We start from the raw sequence: 13962 nt of genomic DNA on the forward strand, positions 1-13962 counted from the left end.
TGTGACCAGCAGAATTACCAGAGCTAGAGCAGGGTCAAAGAAGATAATCTCATCAGTAGATATCAAGGATCCTGTAGCACTGAAGTTATGAGTTCCTCCTACTCCTCTGCATATGCTCTTTTTTGCTTGTTTGTTTGTTTTTTTGCAGGGCAATGGGGTTAAGTGACTTGTCCAGGATCACAATGGTAATTATTAAGTGTCTAAGGCTGGATTTGAACTCAGGTCCTCCTACTCCAGGGCTGGTACTCTATCTACTGTACCACCTAGTTGCCCCACAGCATATATTCTTTACTAGTGAAAAATGCCATCTTCTACAGGAAGTTTTTCTCAACCCCTCTTAATTCTAGTACCTTCATTTTGTTAATCATTTTCTATTTATTCTTTATATGGTGCATATATATAGGCTTATTTGCATTTTGTCCTCTCCTCCCTCCATGAGGGTAGGGATTATTAGTTTTCTTTTTTAAACCTCAGAATTTACCAAAGTACATGTAAAAAAGTAAGTGCTTAATAAATGTTTATTGATTGATTACTATGCCAAGAAATTCTTCACATTGATGGAATGTATATTTTAATGTTAATATGCCCCATATTTATAGGGTAAAAGTTCTATTTCATATTTTGCGATGTGATTTCATGAACTTTATTTGTTTTGAACTAATCATGCTCTCTGGTTGTCCAGACAAAAAGTAAAGATTGATGGAGTTTGTGAGTTATCTTTCTGAACGAAGAACCCAAGGAATACATTGAATCTGTGGCTACTTTTAGTAGGCTATAATGTGTGAGAGAGGGTACCACAGGTGTTATGTCTTGTTGTATGTAAATATTTTTATTATGTATCCAATATATGTTTTATATATATATACATTTATTTATATATTCACATACATTAAGTTTATGCATATAAATATCATAGTCTTGTGATAACTGACCTTTTGTTAAGTTCTAGCTAACAATAGTACCTACCCTCAAGGAGCTTACTATCTAATCGTGGGGGGAGGAGAGGTCAACATGCAAATACACACACATATATGTAAAGGCTATTACTGTTGATAAACTAGGCATTTTATGCTTCTTTGATAGTAGGGCACAAGATTCTGCATGGAAATGATAAGGTTTCCCCAGGATAATAATCTATTAAAAGAATCCCCATGCCCATTTTCCTGAATAGGAGGTCTGCAACCCATGTGATGAGGTGTTTTATGATGCAGTTGTCTCTGAAGCATTCCTCAGATTTTCATATTAAAGCTCATAGTTTGGTAAGGCCAAAGACAATCACATATATTAAAGTTTAATTAGAAAACTTCTAGCTTGATATCTCCATTCCATTTATTTTGATTCAATAAGTGTTAATAGCCTACTGTTGCTACAATTAATAGCAGCTAGATAGAAAAGTGGATAGAGTGCCAGCCTACAGTCTCATCTTCCCGAGTTCAAATCTGGTCTCAGATACTTACTATCTGTGTGATCCTGGATAAGTCATTTCATCCTGTTTTGTCTCAATTTCCTCATCTATAAAATGAGCTGGAGAAGGACATGTCAAACCACTTCATCATCTTTGCCCAAGAAAATTCAAATGGGTTCATAAAGAGTCAAACAATGACTGAACAACAACAAAATAGTCTTCTTATTGAAGGCACTGTACTAGATATAGGAAATGGAAAACAATCTATTCTCTCTTTCCTCTCACATAGTATATGTAACATCTTCAGTGGATGGCAGCCCCCAGGCATGCATAAACTCTACTTACTGGGAAGAAGATCCATAAAAGTCTGCTCTTGATGCTGCAGAAATAGCCACAATGACAGCTGGAAGTCCATAGCCCAGAGGATACATGATCTTCTTCAGGGATTGGTTTACTCTGGAGTAATTGACAACCATCAGGTTCCGCGCAGTTAGGAAGAGATGCAGGCCTTCCAGCAGCATCCAGGTGAAAGCGGCCAGGTACAAATAATGCAACAAGCCTGCAATGATGGAGCAGAGCACCTGGCAGAGCAGGAAACAATGTCAGAAGAGCTTTTGGGCGGAGAAGTACTTGTGTAATCTCTGTGTTACAAAGTATCTGATATGAAGTTAAATAAATTAGACAAAGGGTCTGATATGAAGCTAAAGATTTTGGTGGGTCAGAAGGAAATACTGGTGCCCATGGATAGTGCCCTCCCTCAGGGTCCAGGATAATTAAAAGTAAGAGGGAACAGGACATTTCAGTGTCACAGGTAACAAGCATTCCAGCATCTATTAGCTGCTCCCCTTTCCTGGAATGTGGGTCTGGTATGGGCAATCAGGGGACAATTTTGGGGGATGCCATTAATACCTGATTCTTCGTTTGTTCAATTCCTATGAGGAAGAGAAGATGGGCCAGGAAGAGGCACAGTGAGAGCTGCAGATGGAGGGAGGTGCTGGTGTTCTGAATGGTGGGGCACAGGAGGAAGGTGAGGGCAGCCAGAAAGAGACACAGCAGGGAGAGGCTTAGTCCCACATAAGTGATCACAGTCAGCGTGAAATCTTCTTCCTAGATCACCACAAAGGAGAAGTGCTAATCATCTTTTATGGTTCTTTGGTTCTGATCTTGGAAAGTCATCATGCCCATCACATAATAAATACTTAATAAAAACTTACTGACTCAACTTGATTTTGGTGTAAGGGAAGGAGAAAGTTCATTAATCTGTATGCTTGAATTTGGATTGTGACTGAGTCATTTACCAGCAGTGTGACTATGGTTGACCCCAAATCACTAACTTCTCTGAGTTTGAGTTGAGGGGAATGTTCATTTTGGATTGTAACTTAATCATCTACCAGCTGTGTGACTACTGGCAAGTCACTAACTTCTCTGAGTTTGAGTTTTCTCATCTTTAAAATAGGAATTTCAAACACAAGTCTGAAAAGTAGTCATCTAGCCTCCCTTTGAAGACCTCTAAGGACTAAAAACCCCTTCTCTCTCCTTTTTGCTCCCAATAATCAAGTTTCACCTACCTCCATCTGATCTACCTCATTTAGCCCCGTTATCACTATTCTCATCTATAAATAGTTCAGGGTCCATTTCAGGAACAGTCCAACTTTTCTCCCTCCTTATAATATTCTCAACAGATCTCATCATTGCCTCTAGATAGTATCCTAGATTTTTCAGAAAAGACTGAGCCAAATTCTTTGAAAAAGCTTTGTATATTTATTGTTTACTTCCTCTCCTTTTCCTTTTTTTTCTAAACCCTTACACATCTGGCTTTTGATTTCATGAGCAAAATGCAACTACCTTGCTAAATCTACTGACCTTTTCATAATCTTGATCCTTCTTAACTTTCTTACAGCAAATGACACTGATATTTCTCTCCTATAGACTCTCTCCTCTTTTTTGTGACACAGGTTTAGTTTCCTTCCTGTGTTATTGGCCCACTACTTCTCATTCTCCTCTGCTATATCATCATTCATGCCATGTCTTTAACAAGGTTGCCCACAAGACTGTCTTGGATCTTAGACTCTTTTGTCTCTACTATTACATAGTGCACATAATACACATATACATACAACACACAGAAATATGATTATCATGTCTATATAGATGATTCTTATATCTGTATATCCAGTCCAAGTCTTTCCTGAGCTACAATCCTTCATATGCAATTGCCTATTGTGCTTCTTCAATAGTACATTCTATAGCTATCTCAAACTCAAGATGTCCAAAACAGAAACCCTTGCACTTTCCCTAAGACTCACTCTGCTTCTGAATTTCACTATTATTTTTGAGAGAAGCACCTTCCAGTCCCCTAAGTCTGCAACACTGGTGACATCCTTGACTCCTCATTCTCCAGTCTATGCATCTAATCAGTTGAAAAAAGCCCATTTGACCTTAATGATAATTCTAACATCCATCCCTCTTTCTCCACCTCTTGGCCCTTTTCCAAGCCTACATCATCTCCTGCCTAGATGATTGCAATAATCTTCTAACTGGACTGTCCAATTCATGTTTCCCCCTATACCAATCTCTCCCTGACATGACTGCTTGCCTAAGTGATTATATATATATATATATATATATATATATATATATATATATATATATAATATGTATATATTGCTTGCTTAAGTGATTATTCATATATATATATATCTGATAGTGACATATGACTCCATCCATATAAGTACATGTATTTGTCTTCAAAGTTATTTACAACCTGACTCCAAACTTTATTTCTAGTCTTATTTTACATCACTCCACATTCCAACCAAATTGATTTGCTCATCTTTATGACTTTGCACTAGCTGTCCCTCCTCCCCTACTTCATATGTCTCCATCTCACTCCTTCTTCCTTTCTTCTCAATATTCCTAATGTCCTTTAAGACTCAATTCAGGGGTAACCTTGTGCATGAGATGTTTCTGAGACACTCGCCAGTGCCTCCCTTTCTCCAACTAATTATGTTTTGCATGTGCTTTTTATTTACTTTTATTTTTTAAAATGCTTTTAGTTCATAGTATTATTTTTCCAATTGCATGTAAAGATAGTTTTCAACATTCATTTTTGTAAGATTCTGAGTCCCAAATTCTTTCCCTTCTTCCATTCTTTCCCTTTTCCCCCAAGACAGCAAGTAATCTGATATAGGCTGTACATGTGTAATTATGTAAAACATTTGGGTATTAGTCATGTTGTAAAAACAGACTCAGAAAAAAGAGAAAAGACATGAGAAAGAAAAAACAAAAAATTTAAAAAGTGAAAATAGTATGCTTTGGTCTGCATTTAGAATCAATGGTTGGATAGAATCCATAGAATCCATAGAATCTGGATGTGGGTGGCATTTTCTGTTTGTATGGGGTCTTTCATATAGGTTAACTCTCCTATTCCAATGTAGACTCCCTGAGCTCAGAGGATATTTTATTTCTGTTTTATATTCACAATGGCAGGCATAGTGTATGGGATTTAATCAGTGCACCCAGATTTGATTGATTGAATAACCTATATCCAGAGACCTTTAAGCAAGAGTTTGCTGAGTATTTATTGACAATGTTATCAATGGGATTCTTTCTTAAGTGTAGAGAAGAGTACAACCAGATGGTTCTATTTGACTCTGAGTTTCTGTGATTCTGTGAGATGATCTTAGATTCTTGAAGCTCATATTAGCAGAAGTATAATTAGAGTAGGGCAAATGTTACTTTGATTTAGGATGCCAACATGGATGTATGTTTTCTTCCTGGGTGGAGGGCATTTCTGCCATAGGACTGCTTTACTCAATTTGCTTAATGATACTTCACAAAGTACTCTCAATAGTGAAACTGTTGAGTGGAGTAACACCCTTTTGTCACTCTGCACAGTGAAATTCTTGAGACCAGGAATTGGTTCCCCCCCCCCCCCCGCCCATTTCTTTGTATCTCCAGCACTTGGCACAGTAGTTAGTACACAGTAAGTGTTCATAAAAGTTTGTTGACTGACCCTTTCATGTTCCCTCCACCACTGTACTACTGAATCTCTCTTCCAGTTCAACTGAATTTTCCCCAAGTATAGTTTTTACTAGATATAACTACAGTAACAGAAAACATCCAGATATCCGTGCTATGTTGGGAGAGCTTCACAAGTGACTAAGGAAGAGGCCATTTTTTCCCCCTGTTGTCTGAGTGCCAGTCTTATTAAGGAAGATAATACAACCCAAGTTTAGTGACTAGGAAATGAAACAGATAGCAAAGGCTATCTGTTAAGATATAGAGATGTTATGATCTTCATTGGTGCAGTTTGATGGGAAAAGCACTTTATCTAGACTCAGAAGATCCAGGTTCAAATCCTGCCTTTGTCACTTACTACATGTGTGAGTTTGGCTATGTCACTGAACCTCCATAGATCTCAGTTTCCTCACTTGTAAAATGAGAAGTTTAGACTACATTCTCCCCGAGGTTCTTTCTAGCTCTAATATTTATTCTATGGTCTTTATAATTGAGGTTATTTCCTTGAAGACCTCAAATATGAGTAAATAAGATGCACTGGCCTGAAAAGATGGGATGTTTGGAAAATAAGGTCTATGTAGAAAAGTAATTGAAATGTTGATGATTCAGACTGGAGAAAAGCAAACAGAGGAGTAATTTAATAAATATTTTATAGGAAGTAGATGAAGGGCATTTGCATTCTCCCAGAAGAATGAATATAAAATCCTTGAAAAGAGGGAGACTTTCATGTTTGTCCTTGTATCTTCAGCAATTATAAAAGAATGTTCATTGCATTACATTAAATCAAGATGATCAGTCATCCTTAATATAGAAAGATAGAAGAAAATATTAATGTACAGCCTGAGAGATTCAGTTTGGAAACACAAAAGGAAAGAATGATTAAGGTGGGCATAGATTATTTAGAAACAGCATGACATTACCTTAACTTAAGAAATAGGTACATTTTTGATGTGTTAGAAACAATTTTATTGCCAGGATTACCTGGCAACATAAGAAAAGAACATATGATCTCTTCCATGAACTTTTATTATTAGAAGTCCATGATTCAAGCATTTTTTGGAGGCATGGTTTAAATGGACATGATATGCATACCTGTGAATAGAGAGCCATCAGGACAGCAAAACTGGACAAATGGGTGCAGTTGCAGCATGTGTGTGTTTCATTGGACTTAATAAGGTTACAGTTCATTGTGGACCAGCCACCTCCCTCCTCTATTAGTTTTTCCCAGTAGACACAAAGAGATCTTTCCTCTTCCTTCTTTTTCTAGAAGAGAGTGAGATGATTTCATTTTACTGTTCTGATTTAAAGATTATTTCTAAGATGTCATATGATATAGCAGAAGAAATTGATTTGAATATATCAGTCTTGAATCAACTTTTTGCATAGTTCTTAGTTGATTTGGTCATCTCTTCCTTTCCTTCTCCTCCTTATCATCATGATCTTCATCATCACTAGCACTGATTTGAACTCTTGTTACTTGGCATATGTGAAATGCAGATTGGATGATTGGGATAGCTTAGCTGTGTACTAGTAGTTTTATTTCACTTCTAATTTTTGTTTATTCTGCATGATTCTACCACTAGTGTTCTTCTTTCATACCCTATTAGGTGTAGAAGTGATTATGGGTTATAAATATACAGGAAAGAGGACCATGAACTCTGAAAGGAACAACTAAGTTTGGAAAATTTTGAGTATGGGTTCCAAATGGTTAATGGAAGAAACTGGGTCACTCACAAAGGAATAATGGACAACTGATTAATAGCCTGTAGTATCCACACAATGTGAAGAGAAATGAAGAAAGTTAGTAGTTTATTGGATAGAGTCTCTATCATAAATTGATGAGAAGACATAATTGAGAATCATACAGCAAGATCAGGACTGAAAAGATTATTAACTCTATTGTTGAAAGGAATACCACTCAGGGAGATCCCAGATCCACTGTGGGCATTTCATATATTTGTTTCAAAAAAATACTTGACAGCATTGTAAAAGCCTTGAATCAACTTGATCAGCAAACTACCCTTTTAGTACCAAGAAGAAGCATTGATTTGAAATCTTTTATTACTGACATGTGAAGAACCAGAGCGAGTGAATAAAATAGCTGCCCTTAGTCCTTTATAATCAGCTCTCCAATTTTGGTTTCTTTTTGCTTATTTCTTCCACCAGAGTCCTTCTCCTAGACCTCATCATGATGAGGAATAACAAATGTGCAAAAGGAAGAACATGAACTCTGGCAGATCTGTATATATTTTTGTTTTTTCCTTTAATTTTGAGTATAGGCTCCCTGGAACATTGTGTGTGGGAGGGTCAAACTGACTCTTTTGGGAAAAACCCAGCATTAGTTACTTGGTACATTGAAATAAATCATTTTGATCAACATGAGTTTAAGAAGGTTGATAAAATGATATAATATTTTTAAAGTCCTCTATAAGCATTAAAGCAATTACACAAATGCTGACTATTACTATTATTTGTTAAGGCATGGTGGATCATTTGAGACCTGCATGTGTAATGAATGTGCAGAGGTGGATGAAGCTTTGGGTCTTTGGGAGAATTTGGCTGGTGTTAGAGACAATAGAGAATTCATCTTTCCTTTCTACATCTGTAGGGTACATGTAAAGCTTCAAGCACTGTTCTGTTAGAAGACATACTTTGTTATTCCTGTTTCTAATCTCATTCTGTGCTTTTAACAAATAACTTTGGCACATAATACTAGGATTTCATCTTGAAATATTAGGATTTCATCACCCTAGGGAGCTCCTTTCTCAGAGGAAGATCATCTATGTCTTACATAAATTGCAGGGAATTATCTGGCTATGTTTGAGCCCTTCTTGACTGTAAAGCCAGTATTCTATCCATTTAAATCAATTCTTATCACTTTAATGGAACAATAACCACATAAGCTCCCAAAGATTCATTCTCTGTGTTATGCTTTGATACTTTTATTTTTTCAAATATTTTAATTTTTGAGATTACTTGTACAATTTTAATATTTGTTTTTAAAATTTTTGAGTTCCAGATTCTCGCCTTCACTTTCTTTCCCTATATTCATTGAGAAAATAAACAATTTGATATAGGTTAGACATGTGCAGTCATGCAAAACTTATTTCCATATAAGGGAAAGAAACTGCAGACTAAAAAAATATCGCCAAGAAAAATAAATTTGAAAAAGTATATTTTGATCTAAGATCAAATTTCATAAGTACTTGTCTTGAGGAGTTTATAGCCTAGATGGGGAAGATGTATATGGAATTTTATACAAATAGAGAATAAGATACAGGTTATTTTGTGTGAAGACACTAACAGTTGGGATTATGATAAAGACATTATAAAGAAGGCACTTGAGGGAGCCCTTGAAAGAAAGTGAAGGGGTCCATGGATGAAATTAAGCAAGAAATTTATTCTAGGCATGAAAGACATTTAATACAAAGACACAGAGGTTAGAGATAGAGGGTTGTGTTTGAAGAACAGTAAGAAGTCCAGTTTGGCTGGGTTTTAGTACACAGGAAGGGGAGGGATATGTAACAAGCCTGGGAAGATTGGGCCCGGTTGTGAAGGTTTTAAAAGTTCAAAGGAAAATTTTCTACTATTTGTTAGACTTGGTCAACTTTATCATTATCCACAGTAGGGAACTTCTAGTGTTTACTGAGTTGAAAAGGGACATTATCAGACTTCCACTTTAGGAAAATTTCCTTAATAGCAATGTGAAGGATGAATTAGAGTGGAGAGAGATTTGAGGCAGGGAGATGGATTAGGAGTTTATGCTAATATCAGGGTGAGATATAATTAGGATTTAAATTAGTATTGAAGCTGAGTGGAGAAAGTGGTTTAGTTACAAGGTGTGCCTGGAGGTAGACTTGACAGGTTTCATTAACTGAATTAATTAATATGGAGAACAGCTAGGTGGTGCAGTGGATAGAGCACTGGCCTTGGATTCAGAAGTATGGGAGTTTGAATCCAGCCTCAGACACTTGCCACTTACTAGCTGTGTGACCTTGGGCAAGTCACTTAACTCTGCCCTGTATCCAGAGTCATCTCCAATCATCTTATTTCATATCTGGTCACTGGACCCAGATGGCTCTGGAGGAGAAATTGAGGCTGATAATTTAGCACAGCACTCCCTCACTCAAATCCAATTCATATGCTTGTCATGGCATTACTTTTGTGATGGCATGGTCATCTTTGAAAATGAAGGACAAACATTATTATTATTATTATTATTATTAATGTATATGGAATAAAGGAGAGTGAGGAGGATGTCAATGGGATTTCTAATACAGGTAATGGTGGTGTCTTTGACAGAAACAGGGAAGTTGGAAAAAGGGAATGGATTTCAATTTTGGATATATTGAGTTTGAGATCCCTAGGGGACATCTTGGTTGAAATAATCATTGGACTGAAGACTGGGAGAGAGACAGGGCTAGATAGCTAGACCTGGGAGCACATTCTCTGAAACTTATAAATAATTTTCATTTTGTTACACAGTCAGTATGTGCCAGAGAAAGAATTTAAATTTAGGTTTTTCTGAATCTGAGGGCAGCTTTCTATCCAGTACAACATACTGCTTCTCTAATTAAATTCCTGTGAGTTGTTATGTGTGTGTGTGTGTGTGTGTGTGTGTGTGTGTGTGACAGAGAGAGAGAGAGAGAGAGAGAGAGAGAGAGAGAGAGAGAGAGAAAGACAGAAGCAGAGGAAGGAAAAAGAAAGAATAGAGAAAAAGGGACCTAGGAAAGAACTTTGGAGTTCTCATATTCACAGTTAGTGGATGTGATAAAGTTGACAAGCCAGTAAAGGAGACTGAGAAGGATCATGCAGAAAGATAGAAGGAGGACTTAGAGAGAAAGAGAGGGGGAGAGAGAAGGAGAGAGAGAGAGAGATTACTCTCATGAAAACTCTAAGAATAGAGAGGATCCAGAAGTGGAGGGTGATGGTGAGGGTAAAATGCTACAGAGTGGTAGAGGAAGAAGACTGGTGATGAGATCCTTGGTAATTTTGAAGAGTGTAGTTTCTGTTGAATATTGAGGTGATAAGCTAGATTTAAAAAGACTGACAAGCGAGTTTGATGTGAGATAGTTGAGGTACCTTTTTTGACAAGAATTTTATTAAGAAAAGTAGGACATAGTGAATGATATAGGTCAAGGAGATGGTAGTGTATAGTGAGGGTTGATTTTACTTTAATCATATGGTATATTGGGGCAACTTGGTGGCATTGTGGATAGAGCCCTGGAATCAGAAGAATTTGAATTCAAATTTGTCCTTAGACATTTACTGTGTGACTCTGGATAAGTCACTTCACCTCTATTGTCACCCTTGCCCCAAATATGGTGGGACTTACATGTGTTTCTAAGGCACAGTGAAGGAACCAGTAGAAAGATATATTTAAGCTTAGAGCTGGGGGAATCATGGTTGGGGAAATCTGCTGGAGAAAATGGGATCAAGATTGCATATAAGAGGGCTAGCCATGGTAAATTGAAGGGTCAATTCTTCATGAGTGTCTGTGATTAAAGAGAGGAAACTGGAGCACGATATCAAGGTGAGACAAGATGAAGTATGGCAAATGGTCTGTTTTCTTAGTAAAGCATGAGTCAAAGTTTGCAATCATGAGAGTAATAGGAATAGAGGAGAAAAGGGGAAGCTTCCTGACTAAAGAGAGAAAAGAAGGCTGAGGATCACTATAAGGAGTGGGATAGAAAATCAGTCAGGGGGAAAAAGTAAAAGGGTTGCATTTTAGCAGCATTTGAGAAAGAGTGGAGGAGGTTGATGGTCAGAATAATACAGGACTGGGATTTGAAAAGATGTGAAGTGACTATAGGACAAAGGAAGACAGAACAGAGAGTAGAGTTGTGTCCAAATGAATTGTTTAACTGAAGATGATATGAAGAAGGGAGGAAAGTGAAGTCAGAGCAGGAGTCATGGCCTGGGAAAGTGCTGAGGGGTAGAGAGATTGAAAATCATGTTGAAGGTGAATATAGTAAGTCAAGGTTTAGTACTAAAGCATAGGGAATGATGTAATGATAAGAGATTATGATAGAACCACCCATTGTTCTGCCTTAAGAAAGAGACCAACAGACCTATAATTAGGAATTTTTGTGCCAGGATATTTGGCCTGAAAATTATCCTTAGATGATGAGCAGGCTGGATCGGAGGAAGAATTTAACAGAATGTGTACCATCTGGTACTATTTTATTTTTACTAATTTTTCTTAACAAGCTAGACTTTTAGCTCTGATATTTCTGAAATGCTATTGGTATCATATACATTTGAACCCAAAGGGGAACCTGTGGCTCTTTCCTAGTTCTGATTTTGAAGACAGGGATATTATCTAAATTTGCCTTATGACAAATGGTGACTGAAGGCTAAACAAAGATTAATTCTCAAGAGAAGTAGAATCTGGATGGTTCTGTGGTCCTGCCCTCAAATTACATCACTCATTACTGTGAATTGGGCAGTTAGGTGGCACAGTGGATGATAGAACCCTGGGTCTGGAGTCAGTTCAAATCCAGCCTCAGAAATTTACTAGCAGTGTGTGACACTGGGCAAGTCACTTATTCTCTCTCAATCTCAGTTTCCTCAATTATTAACATGAGGATAATAATAGCATATATATGTTTATTCCCCTCTTCTCTTCTGAAATGATCAAGAATTCTGGCAGATGAGAGCGTGGAGTCACTCTTGAGGGTAAAGCCAAGTTAACAAATTAGAAGCCGCATTCGAGCTGAACTTTCTCAACATTCCCCTACAAACAATTATAAAATAATGACTCAAATCAAATCTTGGAGTTTGAGAGTCAATAAACAGTCAAGATGAGACATTTTTTCCAGCCCATGAAAAATAGGGGGTCCACAGTCAGGGCTGTGACACTGAGGTAGAGGCCTGTTTGGAGCACAGATATGTAGGGGCCACAATAGCATCTACAGCAGCAGTTGTGGGAGCTCTCAGTGACCCCAGAACAGTAAGGGAAGGTCAGAAAATTGGTCAGAAAACAGATAACCAATTGCTGGCACTGGATACAGGTGGCACGGATAAGCAAAGTCTATTGCCTTAGTTCTAGGTCACAGTTGCAGAACAGACTGACACATTTATTGTGTATTAAGAGTTTCAAGGCTAGTAGGTGCTTATGCTTACACCTATGTTTACAGCTCCAAGGAAGAAGGGTCCCTTCTTGAGTAAAGACCAGAGCACAGACCAGGAGAGCATTTACCAACCTTTCCCCATACCACAACACTTTGGAAGCATTGAAAATTTGTAGGTACCCAAAACTAGTACTGCAAACTATACCACAAAAAAAGGAGTAAGATTAGCACGAGGTATACCCATCCCTGGGTAAACAGAGTCCACCTTAACAAAAAATTTAAAGTGAGGGAATAGTGTGGAAAATGAGCAAACAGGGGCAACTAGGTGGCACAGTCGATAGAGCACCAGCCCTGGAGTTAGGAGTACTTGAGTTCAAATCTGGCCTCAGACACTTAATAATTACCTAGCTGTGTGGTCTTGGGCAAGCCACTTAACCCCATTGCCTTGCAAAAAAAAAACCTAAAAAAAATAAAATGAGCAAACAACAAAAAAGATGTTTGATCATAAAAAGCTGGTATAGTCATAGGGAAGAAAGAAGTCAGAGACTCAGAAAAAGACAATAAGGCAAAAATACTTACAAACAAAACCTCTAAGAAAAATGCTAACTGAAGACAAGCCTAATAATAATTGCAGGAAGAATTAGAGAAAGAGATAATAGTTAGGGGCAGCTAGGTGGAGCAGTGGATAAAGCACCGGCCCTGAAGTCAGGAATATCTGGGTTCAAATCCGGTCTCAGACACTTAATAATTACCTAGCTGTGTGGCCTTTGGGCAAGCCACTTAACCCCATTTGCCTTGCAAAAACTTAAAAAAAAGATAATAGTTGAAGAGAAAAAATAAGAGTGAGAAAATTATGAAAAGAGAATTAACAGCCTGATAAGAGGCACAAAAATGTTGAAAATAATATCTTAAAAACAATTAACTCAATGGTAAAAGAAGCACAAAAGACAAAATGAAAGAGGTACAAAAATTCACTGAAGAAAATATACTCCTTAAAAAAGCTGAATTGACCAAATGGGGAAAAAATGTATAAAAGCTCATTGAAAAAATAATTCATTAAAAATTAAAATTGGGCAAGTGAAAGCTAATGACTCAATAAAATATCAAGAAACAGTAAGACAAAGTCAAAAGAATGAAAAGAGGAAAATGTGAAATATTTCTTCAGAAACACAAGTGATCTGAAATATAGATTTAAAAACATTCAAGAATTTTCAAATTACTAGAAAACCATGATGAAAAAAGAAACTAGACATTATATTTCCAGAAATTATCAAGGAAAGCTGACCTAATATTTCAGATCCTAAGATTAAATAGAAAGAGAAAGAATCCACCAAGTACCCCCCGAAAGAGATTCCAAAATGAATATTCCCATGATTATTATAGTCAAACCTCCAGGTTAAGGAGAAAATATTAAAGTAGTTAGGAAGAAATGCTGTAGACTCAAAGCCAGGATAACACAAGATT

At 37.1% G+C, this 13962-nt stretch overlaps 1 protein-coding gene across 4 annotated transcripts in view; it reads right to left on the reverse strand.

Annotated features, from left to right (window-relative positions):
• The window catches only part of LOC141500467 (adhesion G protein-coupled receptor E3-like), a 76784-nt gene that overhangs the window by 11739 nt on the left and 51083 nt on the right, over positions 1 to 13962 (reverse strand). For all 4 annotated transcript variants that reach the window (XM_074203648.1, XM_074203649.1, XM_074203647.1 and 1 more), the window contains 3 exons: positions 6518 to 6688; positions 2315 to 2512; positions 1751 to 1986 (listed from right to left, as the gene is read on the reverse strand). In XM_074203648.1, coding sequence (XP_074059749.1) covers positions 1751 to 1986; positions 2315 to 2512; positions 6518 to 6688 — 605 coding nt within the window. The remainder of the gene's footprint in view (positions 1 to 1750; positions 1987 to 2314; positions 2513 to 6517; positions 6689 to 13962) is intronic.

The sequence above is a fragment of the Macrotis lagotis genome, chromosome X (assembly GCF_037893015.1).
Source record: "Macrotis lagotis isolate mMagLag1 chromosome X, bilby.v1.9.chrom.fasta, whole genome shotgun sequence".
In the NCBI taxonomy this organism is placed as follows: Eukaryota; Metazoa; Chordata; class Mammalia; order Peramelemorphia; family Peramelidae; genus Macrotis; species Macrotis lagotis.